The 21,821-nt window shown below is 42.0% G+C and overlaps 1 protein-coding gene across 1 annotated transcript in view; it reads right to left on the reverse strand.

The window, feature by feature from the left end:
• The window catches only part of ABCC3 (ATP binding cassette subfamily C member 3), a 71,922-nt gene that overhangs the window by 24,223 nt on the left and 25,878 nt on the right, over positions 1 to 21,821 (reverse strand). The window contains exons 7-14 of the mRNA XM_035104353.3: positions 20,303 to 20,434; positions 16,282 to 16,500; positions 14,441 to 14,618; positions 11,340 to 11,501; positions 10,129 to 10,221; positions 6,543 to 6,746; positions 905 to 1,051; positions 469 to 556 (exon numbers count right to left, since the gene is read on the reverse strand). Of these exons, the coding sequence (XP_034960244.2) occupies positions 469 to 556; positions 905 to 1,051; positions 6,543 to 6,746; positions 10,129 to 10,221; positions 11,340 to 11,501; positions 14,441 to 14,618; positions 16,282 to 16,500; positions 20,303 to 20,434 (1,223 nt within the window). The remainder of the gene's footprint in view (positions 1 to 468; positions 557 to 904; positions 1,052 to 6,542; positions 6,747 to 10,128; positions 10,222 to 11,339; positions 11,502 to 14,440; positions 14,619 to 16,281; positions 16,501 to 20,302; positions 20,435 to 21,821) is intronic.

Here is a 21,821-nt window from a genome sequence, read left to right on the forward strand (position 1 = left end):
TCCATAATCCTCTATGCAGCTGTTGTGTTTAGGGAATAAGAGGGGAAACTTTTAAAATAAGAGACATCCAGCAACCGCAGCTTAAATATTTATCCAGTAGCAATTACTGAAACGCACACTTGTTTATCTCCCCTACCCAGGCCTGGCCGTTCTCTAGAGATTATACCCAAGTGCTTTGTGCAGTCTAATTCTTAGCAGCTCAAGGACGGCTCAATACTTCCTTCCCCCCCTTTTCCTGCAAATGGAGAGGCTTTCTCAAATGGAGAGGCCAACAGAGGGCCACCTGGGAGGGTGCTTCACAGGAGCAGGCATAAGTCTGAGAAGCTCCGACTTGTTGCTTTGGTGTTAGAAACACACACAGGCTTTAATTGTGGGGCTGCATTAACCAAATATGAGACTCCTCCCATTTCTTCCTCCTCCACTATTCAGCTCCACCATACAAATGAAATGACTCCAGTGTATTATTACCTGGAGTAATTAACTTGGTTTCAACACAGCCTGGATCAAGTTCATCATTTGACAAGAAGTGCTGAATCCTCTTCAGTGAAACGCTCGTCTAGCAGAACAAACAAACGAAAAGGGGGAAAAAAAGAAATGAATTTTTGTTATTGTGGTCCTAAGGGAAGAGCTGTGCATTAATTCAGAAGGTTATTTATCTGCTGCTCAAATTGTTTTTCTGGTGCAAATGGTACCAACAGGCAGTTAATTTGCATCAGCGTACAGTGTGCTACTATAGTCCGGTTTGGAGGTGGCCCCTACATGAGTGGGGTGGGGCACTGGATTTAAACCAACAGGTTGGTCATCATCACGTCTGGGTTGGTCCAGACACCCACTCCTTAAGTTATGTTTACATTTGGTATAGCCGTTGCTTTTTGTTTAAATAAAGGACTGGCAGCATTCTTACCTGTGCGATGTTGCTAATGACCTGGGGGAGCATATTGAGTGGGAACCTGAGGAGATTAAAGAGGGAGAGAGACACAAAGGCTTTTTCTGCATCAAGGATGTGGTTTTCATCTACGGTGACATAAACGGCAAAGGTGGTCAAGGCAACCTGGAAGCCAGAAAAATAAATTGAATAAACAACACCTGTCGTCTTTGTTTTTTGTTTTTTTAAAGGGAATCAAATGTAGTCTTCCCGGAAATATAAGATCTGAAAGGAACAATTTGTATGGGATGAAGGAACAATTGGTTGGATTATTTGATATGCTAATATGCTATGGAACAAGAAAGCATGGCACCACTCCACAAAAATGCAAATATAATACAAAGGAGTACAAGGAATTCAGCCTCCAGAAGGTGTTTCATAATAGCAGCAGCAACTACTACTCAGTATTCTATAACAACATTGAATTGGTCCCCCTGACCACTGTGGATCTGATATGCAGAGCATGGGGGCAGAAGATTTCCCTGTTCTCCTTTCTCCTAGTAAAAACTAAGAAGTTGGAAAATTAATAGTGCAGAGCATTCTGCTCCAAAGAGAACTACAAAGAAAGGAACGTTGTGATCACTAAAAGTCAGCATGGGTTTCTGAAAAATAAGTCATGTCAGACTAATCTGATCTCATTTTTTGACAGAATTACAAGCCTGGTGGATGAAGGGACTGCTGTGGATGTAGCCTATCTTGATTTCTGCAAGGCCCTTGACAAGGTGCCCCATGATATTATTGTAAAGAAGCTGGTAAAATGCGGGCTAGACAATGCTACCATTCAGTGGATTTGTAACTGGCTTACTGACCAAAGGGTGCTCATCAATGGCTCCTCCTCATCCTGGAGAGTAGTGACTAGTGGGGTGCCACAGGGTTCTGTCTTGGGCCCAGTCTTATTCAACATCTTTATCAATGACTTGGATGATGGACTTGAGGGCATCCTGAGCAAGTTTGCAGATGACACCAAATTGGGAGGGGTGGCCAATACCCCAGAAGACAGAATCACACTTCAGAATGACCTTAACAGATTAGACAACTGGGCCAAAGCAAACAAGATGAATTTTAACAAGGAGAAATGTAAAGTACTACACTTGGGCAAAAAAAATGAAAGGCACAAATACAGGATGGGAGACACCTGGCTTGAGAGCAGTACATGTGAAAAGGATCTAGGAGTCCTGGTAGACCAGAAACTTGACATGAGTCAACAGTGTGATGCAGCAGCTTAAAAAGCCAATGCAATTCTGGGCTGCATCAATAGGAGTATAGCGTCTAGATCAAGGGAAGTAATAGCACCACTGTATTCTGCTCTGGTCAGACCTCACATGGAGTACTGTGTCCAGTTCTGGGCACCACAGTTCAAGAAGGATACTGACAAGCTGGAACGTGTCCAGAGGAGGGCAACCAAAATGGTCAAAGGCCTGGAAACAATGCCTTATGGGGAACGGCTTAGGGAGCTGGGTATGAGAAGAGAAGGTTAAGGGGTGATATGATAGCCATGTTCAAATATATAAAAGGATGTCATATAGAGGGGGGTGAAAGGTTGTTTTCTGCTGCTCCAGAGAAGCGGACACGGAGCAATGGATTCAAACTACAAGAAAGAAGATTCCACCTAAAAATTAGGAAGAACTTCCTGACAGTAAGAGCTGTTCGGCAGTGGAATTTTCTGCCAAGAAGTGTGGTGGAGTCTCCTTCTTTGGAGGCCTTTAAGCAGAGGCTTGACAGGCATATGTCAAGAATGCTTTGATGGTGTTTCCTGCTTGGCAGGGGGTTGGACTGGATGGCCCTTGTGGTCTCTTCCAACTCTATAATTCTATGAAATAGCTACCCTTTCTCACAGATCTTCTAGTGTACCTCGACTCCACACTGAACAGTGTTACCACTGTGTCATAAAGGCCATTCCTAGACACCACAAACTCAAAATTAATGTTTCAGAATATAGTCTGCTTACTTCAACCAGAATCTCAGCTGCACATTATAGCATGTTGAGCTCTTTTAACTTGCCCTTTCCTGCCACGTAGGCACAGTAGGAAACTCATTTCACAGATACAGTATAGGAAATATTTAGGAGAAGTGATGAAATCTGCCCCCCCCCCAACCTATCATCATGCCATGATATGATTCAGTCAAAGAATACTGTGCAAAGTTTTGGTTGTCCTGTCTCAAGGAGGGTATCTATAAGATTGCAGAGGTATAGGGGAAAAAACCAATTTAAAATTATGAGACGGGATAGGAACAAAGCTGAGGTCCTAAGAGCAATCCTGTTCAGAGTTCCAGCCAGCCATGCCCTTTTCTACAATACCCCATTCCAAAACTTTATGGCAATTGCTTTTACGTAAGCAAGTCATTCAGCAATCCAAGCAAATGGTGGAACATACCATACAAAATATAATTATCCTAATAACACAATCCAATTCAATATCCAGTATATTTTACAATAAAGATCAAAATTACAAAAAACAACAACAACAACAGCACCCGGACTCCCATTACAGAGATGGATCCTATCCATTTATTATTTAATTTAACACTTTGGCAAGAAGAATTGGCAGATTCCTACTACTGTATATGACATTCTTCATCCTCCATTGTTCTTAATCATGTAGGCATTCAGTGCAGTCCCTTTTAATAGACAAAACTGCAAACTAGCTAGATCAAATCCAAATCATATCGAGTTCCTTTGCACTCTTGTTTAATCATTCTAATTGTGGCATCTTGTGCTTTCCTGAACCTTGTAAGACTTGTGATGTACAAAAGGTAAAAGGTAAAGGGACCCCTGACCATTAGGTCCAGTCGTGACCGACTCTGGGGTTGCGCGCTCATCTCGCATTATTGGCCGAGGGAGCCGGCGTATAGCTTCCAGGTCATGTGGCCAGCATGACAAATCCACTTCTGGCAAACCAGAGCAGCACATGGAAACGCCGTTTACCTTCCCGCTGTAGCGGTTCCTATTTATCTACTTGCATTTTGACGTGCTTTCGAACTGCTAGGTTGGCAGAAGCTGGGCCCAAGCAACGGGAGCTCACCCCGTCACAGGGATTCGAACCGCCGACCTTCTGATCAGCAAGCCCTAGGCTCAGTGGTTTAACCACAGCGCCACCTGGGTCCCTATGATGTACAAAAAGCCTGCCTTATTATTGTTTGACTACATATTGCAGTAGAAGGTTAAAACACAAAAAAGATGGGGTGGATTTATTCTCCTCTTAAGCTCGATTCAGTCTCTGACCTTTTCTCTCTGTTTTTAGCTGAGCATTCTTTCTGTTATTGTTGAAACTACACTTACAGAACATCTTTAAACTTAGGAAATGATAACATACGCTTTAGATAAAGAATTTGGAGGAAGGCTATCTGATTAGCTACTAAAGATAGTATTGTTAATATTTTTTGCTTATGATGTAAATGGGTGAAGATGAATATCCTTGGGAGTGAAAAGAATTTAAAGCACTTCATGGTTAGGTTAACAGGAAGGGGGCTTGAGTGTCAAAGAAAGGGAACTCAGTCATGATTTAAAAGTCAAGCATTTTGACTTGGGAACCTAATTGATTTTGGTGGAGATGCTTGGAAAGAAATATTATTCCCAGATAATAGCTAGAAATCTTGATAAAATTAATTGTCCACTGTTATAGAATGCTGAACTTAGTTCCCTTTTTATTATTAACTGTGACCTTTTCTCATCCTTTTTAATTTTTTTTAAAAACACACATATATTGTCAGTGTAAATTCTGTCAGAAGACACAATGAAGCTCAAAGAAGTATACTTTCTTCATAAGAGATCTTATATTGCCTAGTTAGTTGATAATTTCTAGTCCAGGCATCCCCAAACTTTGGCCATCCAGATGTTTTGGACTACAGTTCCCATCATCCCTGACCGCTGGTCCTCTTAGCTAGGGATCATGGGAGTTGTAGGCCAAAACATCTGGAGGGCCGCAGTTTGGGGATGCCTGCGTCTAGGCCTATCTAAATACTGGGGGTAAGATCTCTTAGGAGGGTGGAAATGGGACATATTTGATTTGTTAGCAAAAATACTAATATGTTCTGTAACACCCAGTCCATTCCATCTATCCTAACAACAGTGAAACAGCATTTTATAGCACTAGAATTCAGGGTCACTCTTTGAAACTGACTGGCAACAGTTACAAGATAAGGCAGGGAAATGTATTTCTTCATACACATACTCAAGTTACGGAATTCACTGCCACAAAATACTGGGGATGGTTACTAGCTAAAATGACTCTTCAATGCAGGGGTGGATAACTGTGGCCAGGTTTTTCTTTCTTTTTACTCTTAACATCCACCACTCAGTTTGGGGGATTAACAGGGATGACGGGAGTTGTATTTCAGCAACACCTGCAGGGCTATTAGTTCCCCACCCCTGTTTTATACACATCTATAGAACATAATGGCTGCTGGCCATCACAGCAAAAATACAGCTTTCATGTTCACAGGAGATAGTATACTTCTGATACTGGGGACAATGAGCAGGTACAGGATTGTTTTTTCCATCATGAGCTTCCCAGGCATAACTGACTAGTCCTAGTTGAAAACAGAGTGCCAGGCTAGATGGAACTTTGACCACCAATACTATTTTTTTTAGTAGTAGTTTAAAAGTACAGTCATACCTCATGTTACGTCCGCTGTGGGTTACGTCCTTTCGGGTTGCGCTCCACGCTGAACCTGGACGTACCGGAATGGGTTACTTCCGGGTTCAGCATGCATGCGCAGAACTGCTAAATCGCTCTTTGCGCATGCGCAGAAGCGCTGAATTACAACCTGCGCAGACGTGGGTTGCAAACGTGCATCGAGCATCCACTGTAGTTTGAGAAGTTGGCATTGTGAAGGATAGCCTACTACAGGCTTAGTATTTTTTATTTAGCAAGTAAGTACCCTGTTTCTCATATTTTAAGACATACCCATAAAATAAGCCATAGCAGGGTTTTTAAGCATTCAAGGAATATAAGCCATACCCCGAAAATAAGACATAGTGATAGGCGCAGCAGCAATGCCGGCCGCGGCAGGAGGAGGAGGAAAAAAATAAGACATCCCTTGAAAATAAGCCATAGTGTGTTTTTTTGAGGAAAAAATAAATATAAGACATGTCTTATAATATGAGAAACACGGTAGACAGCCCAGGAAAGTCCAGATCAAGCCAATCTTCTTGCTTTCCAGGAAGAGAATTATAATTACATTATCATGAGTAGCAGTAAAAATTGCCATGCTTACAGTAAGGATGGAAAATCTGTACTGCCGCCCCCCCCCCCCGCTCCAGATGTTGAGACTGCAACATCCAGCATCCTCAACTGGCTGGGGTTGATGGGAATAGATGTCCATCAAAGTCTGGGTGGCCATAGGTTCCCCGTCTTTGACTTATGGAGAACTCATGTTGGTCATCTTTCCTCTCCTGCAGTAATGCATCTTTTTACAGGGCTTAGGCCCCTCTCCCAGCAGCCACACCCTGAGAAGAAATCAGGCCATGCCCATTTCTTGCATTGCATGAACAATAACTCAGCAACTGGACTTTCCACAGACTTTTCATATTTTCCCTGGTTAAGTTACAGGGACGGTCCTGACAACTTGCAGACAGTTCCTCTGACAAAAGATAAGGTATACAAACAAAGCTTACCAGAAACGGTGCACTGATCCATGCAAATGTTGACAAAGAATTTAGGTAGGCTGATTTCTTCAAAACCTGCAGTTCATTCTTCCTTATCTCCAGAACCTTTTCTGCAAAGGATGGTTCCCAAGCATAGAGCTTGAGAACCTTTATACCATTTAGGATTTCATTCATTAGCTTGATGCGGGAGTCTTTGTAGCGCATCTGTTTCACCTAAACAATGTTAAAGATCACCATTAACCAATAGCCATTTGTGTAAGAACTTGGACCATGCTTCGCGTGTCCAGGTCTCCAAGGAATAACAAAACAATACTTTCATAAATTTAGATACTATTAAAATACCACACCCACTTTTCTGTACGGATGGTGTACTTCTACACAACTGAAAATAAGTAGGTATGTTCATTGCAAGATGAATAAGAATTTATTATGGGTTGGGCATGTGAATGATAAAGAAAACCCCACTCAATGTATCTGGTCAAGGATGTTGATTCAGTTTAGAGATTAAATGTGGGACTAACAAGCTTATATCCAAATTGTTTACTACTAGTAGCCTCATACCATGTGTCGCCTGGGAATTCTAAGAAACCAAAAAAGCAGTACAGCTTTGACCTCGCTTCAAAATGGCATATAGCTCTATCCAAATGTAGATAAAATCCCGCTCCTTGATCTCAGGATCCATGTCCAGGACTGTCATATTGCACTGGTACTCACAACACTTTTATTAAGATAGGAGTACTGGCTTCTAGTTTTGTTTTGTTTTACCCATAAAACTCCCATTAGATACATATACACAAAGTCCATTTCATTTTCATTTTTTAATCATTATGTTTCTCTACCCTGATTCCATTTAAAAGGATCTGAGGCAGGACGTTCTAAGAAAAACTTGTGCAAGGGAACCTAGAGAACTGCAAATTATTCCTTATGAGCTGTAACTCATGCTTGATTGGGTTTAGTTGGAGAAAGAGAAGCATTTGTCAATAAGATCTTATTTGGACTCTTCCTTAGCACTGGCCTTTGGCTACTTGATATGCAATAATTATAGTACAGGGGAAGGGCCACAGCTCAGTTGCACAGCATCTGCTTTGCATGCCTAAGGTCCCAGGTTTGATCCCCAGCATCTGGCAGGTAGGTCTGGGAAAGATTCCCTGTCTGAAACCCTGGGCACAATCCCAGTTGGCATAGGCCATACTGAGCAAGATGGACCAATGGTCTGACTCAGTGTAAGGCAGCTTTCTCTGTTCCTAATTTTCAAATATGTTCAAGATGTAATATGTGAAGAAGCATAGCCCTCAGTCACTAGGACATAGGTCGCATTTTAATCCTTATGTACTTAGAACAAAGCTGACACCAGCCTGATATTCTGTATGTGGTTCTTTTGCAGGCAGACTCATCGTCATAAAGGAAGCAGAAAGAAAACCTATTAACCCACTGAGGCTTTTTTTCCTGGACTCTTTCCATCACATTTCTGTCCTTGCTGGTGTTACAGAAACCACTGTCAAGCAGCCAAGGCAAGGAATGTGGTTCCTATTTACTATTTAGGTGACTTTTTAAGGTCGGTGGAGGGGGCGGTGGAGACATGGCAGCCTACAGCATCAGGCAATTCACCATTAGGTGGTGGTTGTCGATATTATTGTTGTGTTCCCACCGCCCGAAAATGAAAACTATTTTTCACTGAATTCCTTTCATCCTATGCTCTTGTTCAACTGACAAGCCACAAAAGAACTGCACTGTGGAAGTATAAGGAGTGAGGGGGAAACAGAAACAGCAGCAGCTGCAGAGCTAAAGTTCATGCTCACCTTAAGAGAAATGCAGTGCAGAAAATAAGCAGCACCAATACAGGATCACTAAAATGTAAATACAAATCAGATGTTTTTAAACATCCCCTCACAATTAAAATGAGTTAATTATTAGCAGTCGGTGAAAGAAAGGGAATTTTACTATCACTCCCATTAGAACTGGCTGTAACACTCTGAATGCTGCAATCCTACATGTTGTTGTTATTGTTTAGTCGTTTCCAACTCTTCGTGACCCCGTGGACCAGAGCACACCAGGCACTCCTGTCTTCCACTGCCTCCCGCAGTTTGGTCAAACTCATGTTCGTAGCTTCAAGAACACTGTCCAACCATCTCATCCTCTGTCGTCCCCTTCTCCTTGTGCCCTCAATCTTTCCCAACATCAGGGTCTTTTCCAGGGAGTCTTCTCTTCTCATAAGGTGGCCAATGTATTGGAGCCTCAGCTTCAGGATCTGTCCTTCCAGTGAGCACTCAGGGCTGATTTCCTTCAGAATGGATAGGTTTGATCTTCTTGCAGTCCATGGGACTCTCAAGAGTCTCCTCCAGCACCATAATTCAAAAGCATCAATCCTTCGGCGATCAGCCTTCTTTATGGTCCAGCTCTCACTTCCATACATCACTACTGGGAAAACCCTTTTTAAGATGCTGTATAGGTTTGTCATTGCTTTTCTCCCAAGAAGCAAGCGTCTTTTAATTTATTCCCATGTACCTGGGAATAAAGCTGCATTGAAAGTTTTCGTTGCAAAGGCATCCATTTATGGTGCTCATGGCAGTATCCTTAGCATATAAAGGTAAAGGTAAAGGGACCCCTGACCATTAGGTCCAGTCGTGACCGACTCTGGGGTTGTGGCGCTCATCTTGCGTTATTGGCCGAGGGAGCCGGCGTACAGCTTCCAGGTCATGTGGCCAGCATGACAAAGCCGCTTCTGGCGAACCAGAGCAGCACACGGAAACGCCATTTACCTTCCCACTGTAGCGGTACCTATTTATCTAATTGCACTTTTGACCTGCTTTCGACCTGCTAGGTTGACGGGAGCTCACCCTGTCGCGGGGATTTGAACCGCTGACCTTCTGATCAGCAAGCCCTAGGCTCTGTGGTTTAACCCACAGCGCCAACTGTGCCCCTTCCTTAGCATATATATGTGAATATATTCCAAACACTTGTTTAATTGCTCTTGGCTTTCTTTGCTTATTGTGTAGGGCATGTTATAATTTTGATAATAATCACAGGGTAGGATGTTAAGGAATTTCACAGAACTGATCCAGATGATCTCCGAGATCTGCAGCTCTGTGATTCAAAACTATACTGAGTGGAGGGCCTCTACTCTATGGGCAATTTCACCAGTCATGCTCCTTCTGAGCAGAGTATTGGAAAGGAAAAATAAAGCACTGTGGAAAATGTTTCTACTACCCACTGCTCTGGGGGGGGGAGAGGTTTTGCTGGGAAAGCTGCAAGAAGTGGTTTTGCAGAATCTGTTCTAGACAGGAAGCAAATGAGAATAAAGTCCAGGGCACAAGATAATCAGGACCATGTTCAGGAAAAAAACAGACAGGAGAAGGGCTCTGAGCAGGCAGCAGCTCAGGTAAAGTTTCACAGTGAGACTTGACGGCAAGGCAAGGCAGAAATCCCAGGGTAGACAAGCAGGTGCAAAGAAGCCATGCTCTGCACACGGTAGTCAAATTGCTCTAAGATCTAAGTGTTGACTAATCTGCCAGCACCCTCTTTCTGCTTCCTTTTGCAGGGAGCCTCAGCTAGACAATCAAAATTAGTTTGGAATGGATGTACTAGATGTACTTACCTGGAGTGCTCTGGTTTTAATAGCTATTACAGCATTAAATGGGATGAGTAAGACCATCACAGCAACTCCTGCCAGCACAGATGCCCCTAAAGCCTTCAAAACAATGCAAAACACAACAGTCACTATTCTATTCTCTTCCAATTAATATTAAAAGCTGGAATTTATTACATTTATACCCTCCTAGAAGCTCAAAGTTCCACACATGATCCTCCTCTCATTTTACCTGCACATGAGCTGTATGAGGTCATTTAAACTAAGAGAAGATGACTGGTCCAGTGTTACACAGGGAGCTATGCGTCCCCAGTTCTAGTCCAGCACTCTAACCACTATAGCACAGAAAGGTTCACAGGGCTAAAGTTGCCTAAATAGATTTTCAACATGAAGTGCAAGAACCTAGAGAAGCTCTGCAAAATCTCTATAGAACTTCTCTTTTTATCTGTACCAAGCAGTCACATATGCGTACCTGGAAGCTAAGGAAGGAATGGAGGACAGGGGAACAGAAAGGATGGGATTCAACAAAGTTTTACTCAGAACAGACCCACTGAAATTAATGAAGATGACCAAGTTTGCTCTGCTAATTTCAGTAGGTCTACTCTGAGTAAAACCTAATTGACTATGAATCCAAAATCTTTGGGTATTTATTTATAACCAGCACAGGCACTGCTAAAAAATGGCTCCTTGGATGCTGTATACTGGCACTCTACGTAGAAGCAAGCTGGTAAAAAATGGTGCCATAACCTGCTTCGCAAATGCACCAGCTTATGTCAGGCACATAAGCTTATGTCAGAGACAAAAGCAAACAAAAAATGAACCTGAAAAGCTGGTTTTTTATGCTTATCATTAGAGATCTCTCTTATTGAGCTAAGAGGGAACTGAGGACTGCAATGTTCTACAGCAGCTTTGCAAATAAAAACTGAGATAAATAAAAACCATCCCCTAAACTCACCTCTAGGATCCTTCTCCCATTATACTCCTGCTATGGCTCTTTAAATCTAAGGATATTGCAGCTCACCTGAGCTCTGCATACTCAGTTATTCATCTGTTCAGACAGAACATTCTAAAGACAAGGGCTTGGAATTCTGCTGGGAGAAACAGGTTGACTGCAATATGACTTTCCACGATCCCTTCCCCCCTTCAAGCTGAGTCAGCCTTAAGCTTAATGGCTGCACATTGTGCCAAATCAGAAAGAAAAAACATAAGTGACTCTGTACCTGCCAGAGAAAGGATAAAGCTAGGCATATCTGGAGTGGCGCAGACCACAACATATTTAGGAAGGTAGTCAGATCCATGACTCTCTGGGCATCCACTGACATCAGGTTGACAATTTCTCCAACAGTGGAAGAGCGCTTTGCTGAGTTGGTGATGACTAAAGACTGGAGAGACAATGAGAGAAACTCCCTTATTTAGGCATATTTTCTCATTTTGTAACATTTCGATCCCGTACTTCCCCCATGCCGAGAATCAGGTTTGTGGCTTAGAGATGCTGATAGATCCTGGTCTGTCATTGGAGGCTTCCATGCCTTGAAATACCTCCCATTTGCTTCAGTTGGTGTTTATCTGAATACTATTCTGGGCAGATTGCCTGGCCACAGCTATCCATGCTCTGGGAACAGCCAGACTGGACTACTGCAATGCATCAGTCCTGGGGCTACTTCTAAAGACTATTCAGAAACTTCAGTTACCCCAGATTACAGCATCATGACTCACCAGCTTGGACTGGCTGGTGGGAACATATTTCCCTAGCTTTGTGGCAACTTCACTGGTTCCTGGTGTATTTCCAAGCTCCCACCAGAAAACCTTCCATATTTTAAAAAAAACTCTTTTATTTTTCAGAACAGAAAGAACATCCTCTCTGTCACTCCCCAAGAGTACTATATTCCATGCAGTAGAAGCACATATTCAATATAAACCATTCCTCTTATCAAACAAAAACTGTATTTCCAAAGATCCCCATGGGATGCCTGTATCCTTGTTGCGTTTTGGCAGCATACAGGTGAATTCTGACTTCTTATTACTTCTTTGTTCCTGCAATTTGTTAGTTACTTTTTCCATGAGCATCAAGTCCCCGAGTTCTATAAACCATGGCTCTTGTATTTAAAGACCTCCCAAACTTTGCTATAGAATGTCTTGCAGCCCTCATGAGGTCTCCTTGGGTAAGATCCTGTGCCTCTCCCTCACAAACAGATAACAAAGTATTATTATTTTTTTGGATCTAAGGCAATAATTTGGTTAGCAATCAGCTGTGTCTTGCTAAGGACTTTTTAGTCCAAAAGGAATAAACAATTGGGAAAGATCACCATATGCAAACCTTCCATATTAAGAATTTTTAATTGAAACAAAGCTCTTCAGGAAATGTATACAGTATTAAGGATCAGTTCATGTTACCACCACCATTATATAGAAGCTACTTTAACAACACCATCTTATGAATGTCCACTAGCAAGTAAGACTTACTATGTCCAATGGATCTTACTGCCTTGTAAGTGAGCTTGGGTCTGGCAGTCTAAGTCCCTCCCTGTGGCAGCTGTTCTGCATAGTGGCTCATCATGTAAGATTTTCCACATTTTTCCACAAAACAAAGATATGTCAAAGCTTGGTACCCACTGGGGGGGGGGGCGTGTGTGCTTCCATTATGCATTGTATTGTTATATTAGACATTATTAACCATTATATTAGCCATTAATAACTAAAGATATAAAATTGTTCCAACCACTACTACACTCATTTGATTATGCAAATATAAGCAAACTCAAATGCAGTCTTTTTTTATATATATATCCTGTTTATACAAATGACTTGGGGAACTTGCAAAACAGAGGAATAATCAAAATAGTTTGGTATGAAGGAGAAGTATTTGTGAGGATTTCACAAGCAGCTGTAGCTGGGGTACCAGGAATGCAAACACATGATGCACAGATAGAGCTAAATGTGCACAGTATGTAATACACCAAGCATCAAATCCACTTTTTACATGTGTGCAATGGTTAGTATTGCCAGTTGAAGAACTATTCTTTCAAGAATGATTTTCAACTGCCACGAATTCATTTAGCTTTTACACAACCGCTTTTAAGCAAATCTGATTAATAAAAAAAGCATGGCAGTATGGCACATCTATCGGGCTCGTACCATAAAAACTCAGCATGATGCATCTGGTGTTGAGCAGGTAGCAAAATGTGTTTCCTATATATTGCACAAAAGCAGGCCTGTGTTGGGCAATTTGGGTTACATTAAAAAATAACTTAAAACTGTGGCGAACATGGTTAGGGTGGTCCTAATTATCCAATTACAAACACCAAAAGAATATGGGTTTATATTCATTCTACTTGCTAAAATAATATTGGGGAGTCCTTCACAAGCACACCAATTTATACAAAATCCTACATATCCGTGTGGATCTTTTCCATCCAGCTGGCACCATGCCGGAAAGAAAGGAATTAATGGGTGGGAAAGACCCACACATTAAGCCTCACTCCACATGCCTCTGGTAATCTCACATGCAAAGACTGCAGCCACATCTGAGCTTGCTTCCACATGGCTGAATGTGTGCATCTGAAGGGAGCCCAAGTCTTTGAAGGAGATGTCAAGTGGCCGGGGGGGGGGATAGTTGAATAGTTGCAGGATTGTTCTTGAGATGTCAGCCACCCAAGCACTGGTTGATGAGAGCCAACTGAGAAAAAGGGCAGGATTAAGTAATGATGCCAGAATTATGGAAATGCAGATAAAAGGACAGTTCTGGACTGGGGGGCGGGTCAAAGCTGGGCTGAGAGCTAGATTAAAAATCCTTAATTCTTTAAGATTTAAAGTTGCAAGTGGCAACAGAAGCATTTATGAATATACTGCAAATGCCAGAACACTGAGAAGAAACATGGAATGTGTATAGGGCTGCCAGACTCAATAGAGGACAGGACTTCTGTGCCTTTAATTGCCCTGCTCTCTTTTGACTCTGGAAACCTTAAAGAGAAACCAACAGACCCTTTGCTTGGAAATTAAACAAAGGGTCTGCTGGTTTCTCTTTAAGGTTTCCAGACTCAAAAGAGAGCAGGGCAATTAAAGGCACAGAAGTTCTGTCCTCTATTGAGTCTGGCAACCCTAAATGTGTATATGCAGGATTAGAGACAGTTGACAGTTCGGGGCTTATGCATTTGAATCCTCCCTCTCTTTTGCTCCTCATATTCAGTGCATTGCCAAGTCTTATTGGCTCCTCCTTTTTACAACATTACAAAAATATGGTGCTTTCTTTCTGCCCCCTCAAGCAAAATCTCTTTGTTCATATTCACTGCCTGGGCTTGCAAAAACATTAGCCTGCTTCTACCTTTCTGTAGATCATCCCGATGATGCCCGTTCTCAGTCTCATCCCAGTAACAAAGCAGTACTGGAAATGCTGGTGAAGGATTATCGTCTGCAGCACGGCACAGGAAAACATCAAAGCTGCAATCAGATACCCCCACCATAAGGGAGCGCTTTTATTCTTAATGAAGCCAATTAACAGACTGTTTAAGGAGAAGACGAAACAAATAGACAACAAGGGGAAGAAACAAAGATATTAGTGGGGCAGAGCACAACACACTACTTATTCTTACCCACAGCAGCACCAATAATTCAAACCATTCTTCTGGGCACATGCCTAGAAGGCATAAGACCACCTCAAACATCTTAATTGTTTTATCCCCTTCATTTTTCTACAGCAATCCAATTTAAAAAACCTAAAATTAAAAATATTGTGGAAAATTGCAGGCACCTGTATGTTGATTGGTGTTGTGTGTTGGTCAAATGGCATACCTGGATTTCACTGTGCCAGCCTAGTGTGTAGAGGGGCTGAAAAGCTGAAGCAAGTTACAGCTACATAGTACAGTCATACACCTCGGTTTGAGTATTTAAAGTTTAAGTACTCCGCGGACCCGTCTGGAACGGATTAATCCACTTTCCATTACTTTCAATGGGAAAGTTCACTTCAGGTTAAGTACGGACTTCCGGAACCAGTTACACTCATACCTCGGGTTAAGTACACTTCAGGTTGAGTACTCCACGGACCCGTCTGGAACGGATTAATCCACTTTCCTTTATTTTCAATGGGAAAGTTCACTTCAGGTTAAGTACACTTCAGGTTAAGTACAGACTTCCGGAACCAATTGTGTTTGTAAACCGAGGTACCACTGTACATGCAAGGCACGGTAAAAAAGGGCCAGCTGTATCGTGAGGCAAAATGAAGCAACTGCCTCGGGTGGTGATGGGGAATTTGTGCCTCCTCACAAAGCTCTCTGCTAGTCTGCCACAAAGATAGTCTAGCCACTTTCCTGTCTTCTATACTGTATTCTAGCATCATCCCCTGCCCTCTTCTTTTGCACAGCCACTACCTGGAAAAGCGGAGGATTAAACCTGGGACCGTCTACATGCAAAGCATATTTCACTGAGCTACAGCCCTTCCCTATCATGAAGACAGATGCAGATCCTGCCTCAGGCAGCACAATGTCTTGTGCCGGCCCTGACTGGAAAGCATGCACACATGTAATCTTTGCATCTGCCAATCAAACACACATAGATGAACTTTTGTGTGTTGCAGTTCAAAATGGGATTCTTTCCCATGCAGACATGCAAGTGTGAACTGGAAAGAAATATGGTGCAAAGAGGAGATACTACACCATTTAGTCATGTTAGCGATATGTCTAAATGAAAGCCTCCCTTGTTCCCCAGTCAGTGTTCTTATGCAAAACTAGTAACACATGGAAACCCATTATGTATTCCCTCATTGACAGCCTTTCCCTATCAGACTGCCATGCTCCCCTGAGATTCCCCGCATCTGCTATGCAGATAGGCAAGGACTCAGCACAGGATAAAATAGGTGTCCTGCGACATGCAGAGACTGGAGTGCAGTAAATGGGAAAACCCCAAAAGCTTACAGAAAGCATTAAACACCCTGTGGCGCCTTAAAACTATTACCGGTACCTTTTCTCTAGCTATTCACTAATGCAAGGTTTCCCAAAGTAGGGTTTCCAGTTACGTTTGGACTACAATTTCCATCATCCTTGACCACTGGTTCTGCTAGCTAGGGATGATGGGAGTCGTAGTTCAAAAAAACAGCTGGAAACCCAAGTTTTGGAAACACTGTGCTAATGGATCACGTGAAATGAACTTGAATGAGAGCGTGGAACTCACCCGAGCAACTTGGGGTTGACGAAAGACAACAGATCTTGCATTAATTTAAAGAAGGAGCCAATTAAGAAGTATGGGCCAAAGGTCCTGAGTAAGGCTTTGAGAAAAGATGGTTCTTTTTGCTTTGTGTTGCTACTTATCAGGATTTCTGTTTCCTCAAGGCCATCACCAACATGGTTCTCTATTTGGTTCGAGCTTTTTTTATAGGATATATCTTTTTTCCTAGGGAAACGAAAGAGATTGTTAAAGTCAGCTGAAAAAGTGGAGGGTTTGTTAGGAATGTTGACTCTCTTAAATAATAGCAGCCTTTGGGCCTCAAATGTGGCATTGCTTCAGTGAGAACTGCTAAGATATGTTTGTAGGATATGGGCCCCACATTTTAGTAGCCAAGAGCAGGGAGCAGTTTCCCCCATGAAAATAAAAGGGACCTCAGTTTAAAGTACTGTCTGTGCTAAAATAGGTACTTTATTTAATAACTATATAAAAGCTGCATATTTAGAGTGACATAAGGCAGCACATTTGGAACCTGATTCGCAAATTAGCCGTATGAGATATTACTACTGCAGTCCCTCTGCTTGGTGTATTCAGGCACAGAAATTTCCACATCAACCTATCAGATCAACTGATTTGAGTGAAGACTGGCCAGTTCATGTAGGAATGATTCAAGATTAAATTAGTTTAGTTTTACTTAAATAAAAAGCTGTAGTCTAAAGCTTTGGCTCAGGCAAATACAAGCTTCAGCATCTGATAATTTCCCTTTCCTATTCAGCAAAATAATGATGATGATGATGACATACTTGCTTAGGAAAGCAGCCACATTTCAAACATCCACATTTTTTGGTTTTATGGTCTTTCAAGAAATAAAACTAATGGGTGATAGCTTTACTCAGAAGAGACCAACTGAAATCAATGCACACGAGTAATTTAGGTCCATTGGTTTCAATAGGTCTCCTCTGAGCTTAACTAATGTTGGATAACACCCACTAAATTATTTTGTTTAGTATACAGCTATGGATTTGCCATGCATCTTCCAGTATTTTTACCCCGATTATTTTATGTCTAACAGCCTCTTACTTTACAACAGTTTTGACTATCCTTTCACCGATTTTGCGCCCAACAAAACCGATATTCCAGCGACATTTCAAGACAAAGGCACAAATTAATGGAAGCCAGGTATTTGCCCAAACACATGAAAGCTCAAAGTGTGGACCGGGGAAGGGGGTGCATGCGCCAGTCCCACACCACACACCTCTCAGTCCCTGCCCTTCCTCCTGTTGAATAGGGAAAGGCCCACAGAGACTTCTGTTCATGTTCACTTGAACGCAAATTGAACCCCTTCATGTGATTGGTGAAACTTATAAAGCAGAATCTCCCTCATCACATGGAAGCTCTGGGATCACCCAACTCACTATAGCTTAGCTTAACTCACGACAAAACATCAACAGCGACCTGATCTTCTCCACCCCCTGGTATGCTCACATAAAGAAAGAGATGGTGTAGGGGTGATTTCAAACAAATGATCCACTATGTACACAGCATGCATTCTGAGGTGGAAGGGACTGTACGGTGTGTCTTATCAGGTATGTATGCAATGGCTCATGAGCCATACACAGCTGAGTGATTCAGCTTACTAGTTATCTCTCTTGATAAGATAAAACCTCAGACACACTGCTATTTACAGAGAGAGAGAGCATTTATCCTCAGTTGTTTTTATTTTATTAATGTTCTGCCTTCTGCTTTACATACAGGCGAGTTTAAGAACATGTCACATAATGAAGGCATTTGTCCCTGTGGGATCAGAGAGACAAAACCTGTGGGTCATTTTAATCTATATATGACAATTTGTATAATAAGCCCAGAAAGAAGCTGATTCTTCGTTTACCTGGAAGACCCACTGAAATTAGGCTATCTCTTGTTTAAATGATTCCTCTTCTTACATTACTGAAAATGCAGCTAAATTCTTCCTATCTAAAATATAAGTTAAGAGCCGGATGGTAAAGCAGGAACTCCCTTTTGGCTCCTCTGTGAATATCAGCATTTTTATTATAGTTGTCCTGTTTGCATTCCCTTTTATTGGCCTGTGACCATAACAGATAAATCATCACTCTGCTAAGAAATGTTTGTAGTATGTGACCTAGTTTAGATTGAAAACATAAAGTAGCTTTCTGCATTTTAACACTAGCAGCCTCATACCAGGCGTGGCTCAGAATTTCTAAGAAACAAAATCAGCACAGTTTTGAAATCAATGGTTAAAATCAGTGCAGTTTTGAGATCAATGTTTGAAATCAGTGCAGTTTTGAAAGGTTCAGTTGTCCATCTTCATTGTATCCAAGCACAGACAAAAGCTGCACCTTGATCTCAGGAACCACATGCAAAAATGCAAAAAAATATGATATCTTAAGAGGTGTCCAGTTCACAGTGAACAAACCACTTTCCAAAATATAGAGGATGAATCAGAGAGGGCAAGAGTTACAATTTCAACTGAAATCCAAAGAATGATACGGAAGCATGACAAGGCATACACACATGTAAATGAGAGTACAGAACTCCTATGCAGTGTGCCAGATGGTTAGTATGGAATTAGGTATCACTGAGAGATGCTCAACTAACATGCTTCCATCTGTACCATCTGTTTCTTCTTGGTTCAATAGCAGGTGGCTACACTAAAATAACTTTTTTTGGCTCCTAGGAGCAGACCAGATCATTGAAAGTTTCTGATGGAAAATGGTGTGTACACTGACAATTCCTGCTCTTTCTCTCTCTCTTTTGCATTGCTCTTTATTATATGTATGTCCAGTTCTTATGCATTTAGCTTAAGTAATTCAATTCTCTTTTTAATGCATTAGACGGACAATTCTAATGCAAACCCTAACCCTCTCCAAAAAGCCACATGAACACAGCGGTGGGTATTCCACAACCATTCCATGCAAGTATGGGTTTGTTCTGAGAATCTCAGCTTTCTAAAGGAATCCCACACAACCCTGACCCAGTGAGATATGTCTTATGAGAAAGAGACATGGAACACCTTGTGGGGAACAGCAGCACAACTGAGGAGCTGGAAGAACCCACATTAGTCCAAAGGCAGCCTGATAACCCCTCTGACCGCATCTCAAGCCCCATCTTCATCCCCTGTTCTTCACCTTCACCACCTGGGTCTCAAGAGCAAAGGCAGCAGCAGATACAATGGGAAACCTGGAGTTGGCACAGGAATGAACAATGGTCCACTCCATAAAAGGGATATCCTGCTGTAAACAATCACCCAGCAGAGGAAGAGAGGAAGCTGGCAACAAGGATATTGACCTGTTTTTAGGAGGAAATTTAATTATTGTTTGATTTTAGACTAAAGTTATATATCTGATGTTAGCTGCCCTGAGCCCGACTTTGGCCAGGGAGGGCGGGATATAAATAAAAGTTGTTGTTGTTGTTGTTGTTGTTGTTGTTGTTGTTGTTGTTGTTGTTGTTGTTGTTGTTATCAATCATCATCATCATCATCATCATCATCATCATCATCATCATCATCACCACCCCTTCCAGTTCTCTAATCTCTTGCTTGGGTCAACAGCTGCCTACTGTCCAGCTCATTTGCTCAACTCCAGCTCCCACACAAGGTCCTGGGGGCCTGGACAGGGTTTCTCCCCCCCCCCCAGGTTCTAGTCTTTATTATTATTAAGATAATAATGAAAGTGTGATAGAAAATGCAGGTAAAATGTGACACTAGAATGGGGGTTGATTACTCGTTGTTCTGAGATAGAGTTCCAGTGCTTTGAGGTTCCTTGCATCATCCTTTGATTAGCAAAAGCACAACAAATTATGCAAAATAAGCAAACATATGCACATTAGCTTAACATATGCACATTAGCTTAACTATGCATTTTGCACAATCATCATCATTTATGTAGGCTGCAAAATTCTCTTTTTTTTGGCACATTACGATGGCACACAATTTTGGTGGTTTTCTAAACACAGTTAAAAAGCAAGAGTTTATGCACAATAAGAGTGACTTATTAAGGCAAAGCCAACTTACTGTTGCACTTCTTGATTTTGCTTATCCCATTCTTTCTGCAGCTTCTGTACTATCACTTCAGATTTATCCTCCGCATTCAGAGACCATAAATCTTTATCTTCAAGAGGCTTCTTATATCCCTGGACTGCCATACTGTATTGTTAAAACAAACAAACAAAAGACGTTGGTAATCAGTTTGGACACACAAGTCAACTTTCTGAAAAGAGTACTGCAGTATTACGCTTAATGTGCAAAGGCCTCTACAGACAGTGCATGTGCGCACACACATTTAATTTCTCCCTCCTCTACACTAGGCATCCAGGACAACTTACCCGGCTACTGGATGGCAGAGGCTGTTGTACATTTCCCTGCCCCACATCACATGCTGCTATCAGTGGGGTGGGGATGGGGGACATGCACAATGCTGTGGATACAGGTAAATTGTTCTGGAAGTAACAGGTGGGAAATGAATACATATTTGCCGTTTGCAGCAATGGCCATGTGTTTAACATAAAATGTATTTCTGGTCTGACTGCAAGTACAAAGGGGTGATCAAAGATGAGTAAGGCCAAGTTTTTCTACTAAGGGGTGAGCTCTGCTTCCCATTAACTCTCCAATGTTCACCTCAGTAATGACACACATATAGCCTCTGGAAGCACCGACATCCTGCCATCCTCTACAATCCTTCAAGCAGGAAGTCCACTTTGTTTTTCTGTCTCCCTCCCTCAACCCTCATCCACACCAACACCTTGCTTGTATTTTTGCTCAACACCCTTTAAAAGTGCTCTGAGAAGCAGAGGAGGTGGCACTGTGGCTGTCATAAGGCATAACTAATCAGCACTCTGCACAGCCCTGCACAGGAGGGATTTGCTTCATGATTGACACAAACACTGGCCAGACAGTGCTGTGCTTTGGTTTTCTGATGGAAACCAAAATACAAGGTTTTCTCTGAGTTCGATCTGGGAGTAAAGATGGTAAGTGCACAAGATGAGGTTAGCACATTTTCAAAGGGGTTTCACCATGCAAATATTGTACACCTGGTACCAGAACTTCAACTCCATCACACGTTTTAGCACTTCCTTGATGCCTTCAATATTATCCCACCATAAATGTCTGCTGTGCTTTGTCGTCACCTTGGGCACCCTCAAAATCTTGTCTAATCTTTGGCATAATACATTACTAAAGTATTGGCAAACAAGAGGTTCTGTTGGCAACTCTGTTCACATACTTTCATTTATTACAGTGAGGATATCCACAAACATAAGGGATAAACCTTGACAGTAGCCAACCTTAAATGCATGGGGTTTTTTTTTCTGTCTCCCCGCTCCTGCTTTTCCCACATGGCAACAAGATTACTACAGTACTGACGTCAATGTAACTGCTGCTGTCAGGGGTGTTAAATAGCTCTCTGCTGACCTCTTGCCCTCCTGCAGAAACTCAACTGAATTTGGGAACTGACTACAAATGCTACAAGTTCACCCATCTCTCTTTAAGTAGAAAAACTAGGACAAAATGATTTAAATCTTGGTAGGAAAGTGGC

This window comes from Zootoca vivipara, chromosome 2, assembly GCF_965207765.1.
Source record: "Zootoca vivipara chromosome 2, rZooViv2.hap1.1, whole genome shotgun sequence".
Classification (NCBI taxonomy): domain Eukaryota; kingdom Metazoa; phylum Chordata; class Lepidosauria; order Squamata; family Lacertidae; genus Zootoca; species Zootoca vivipara.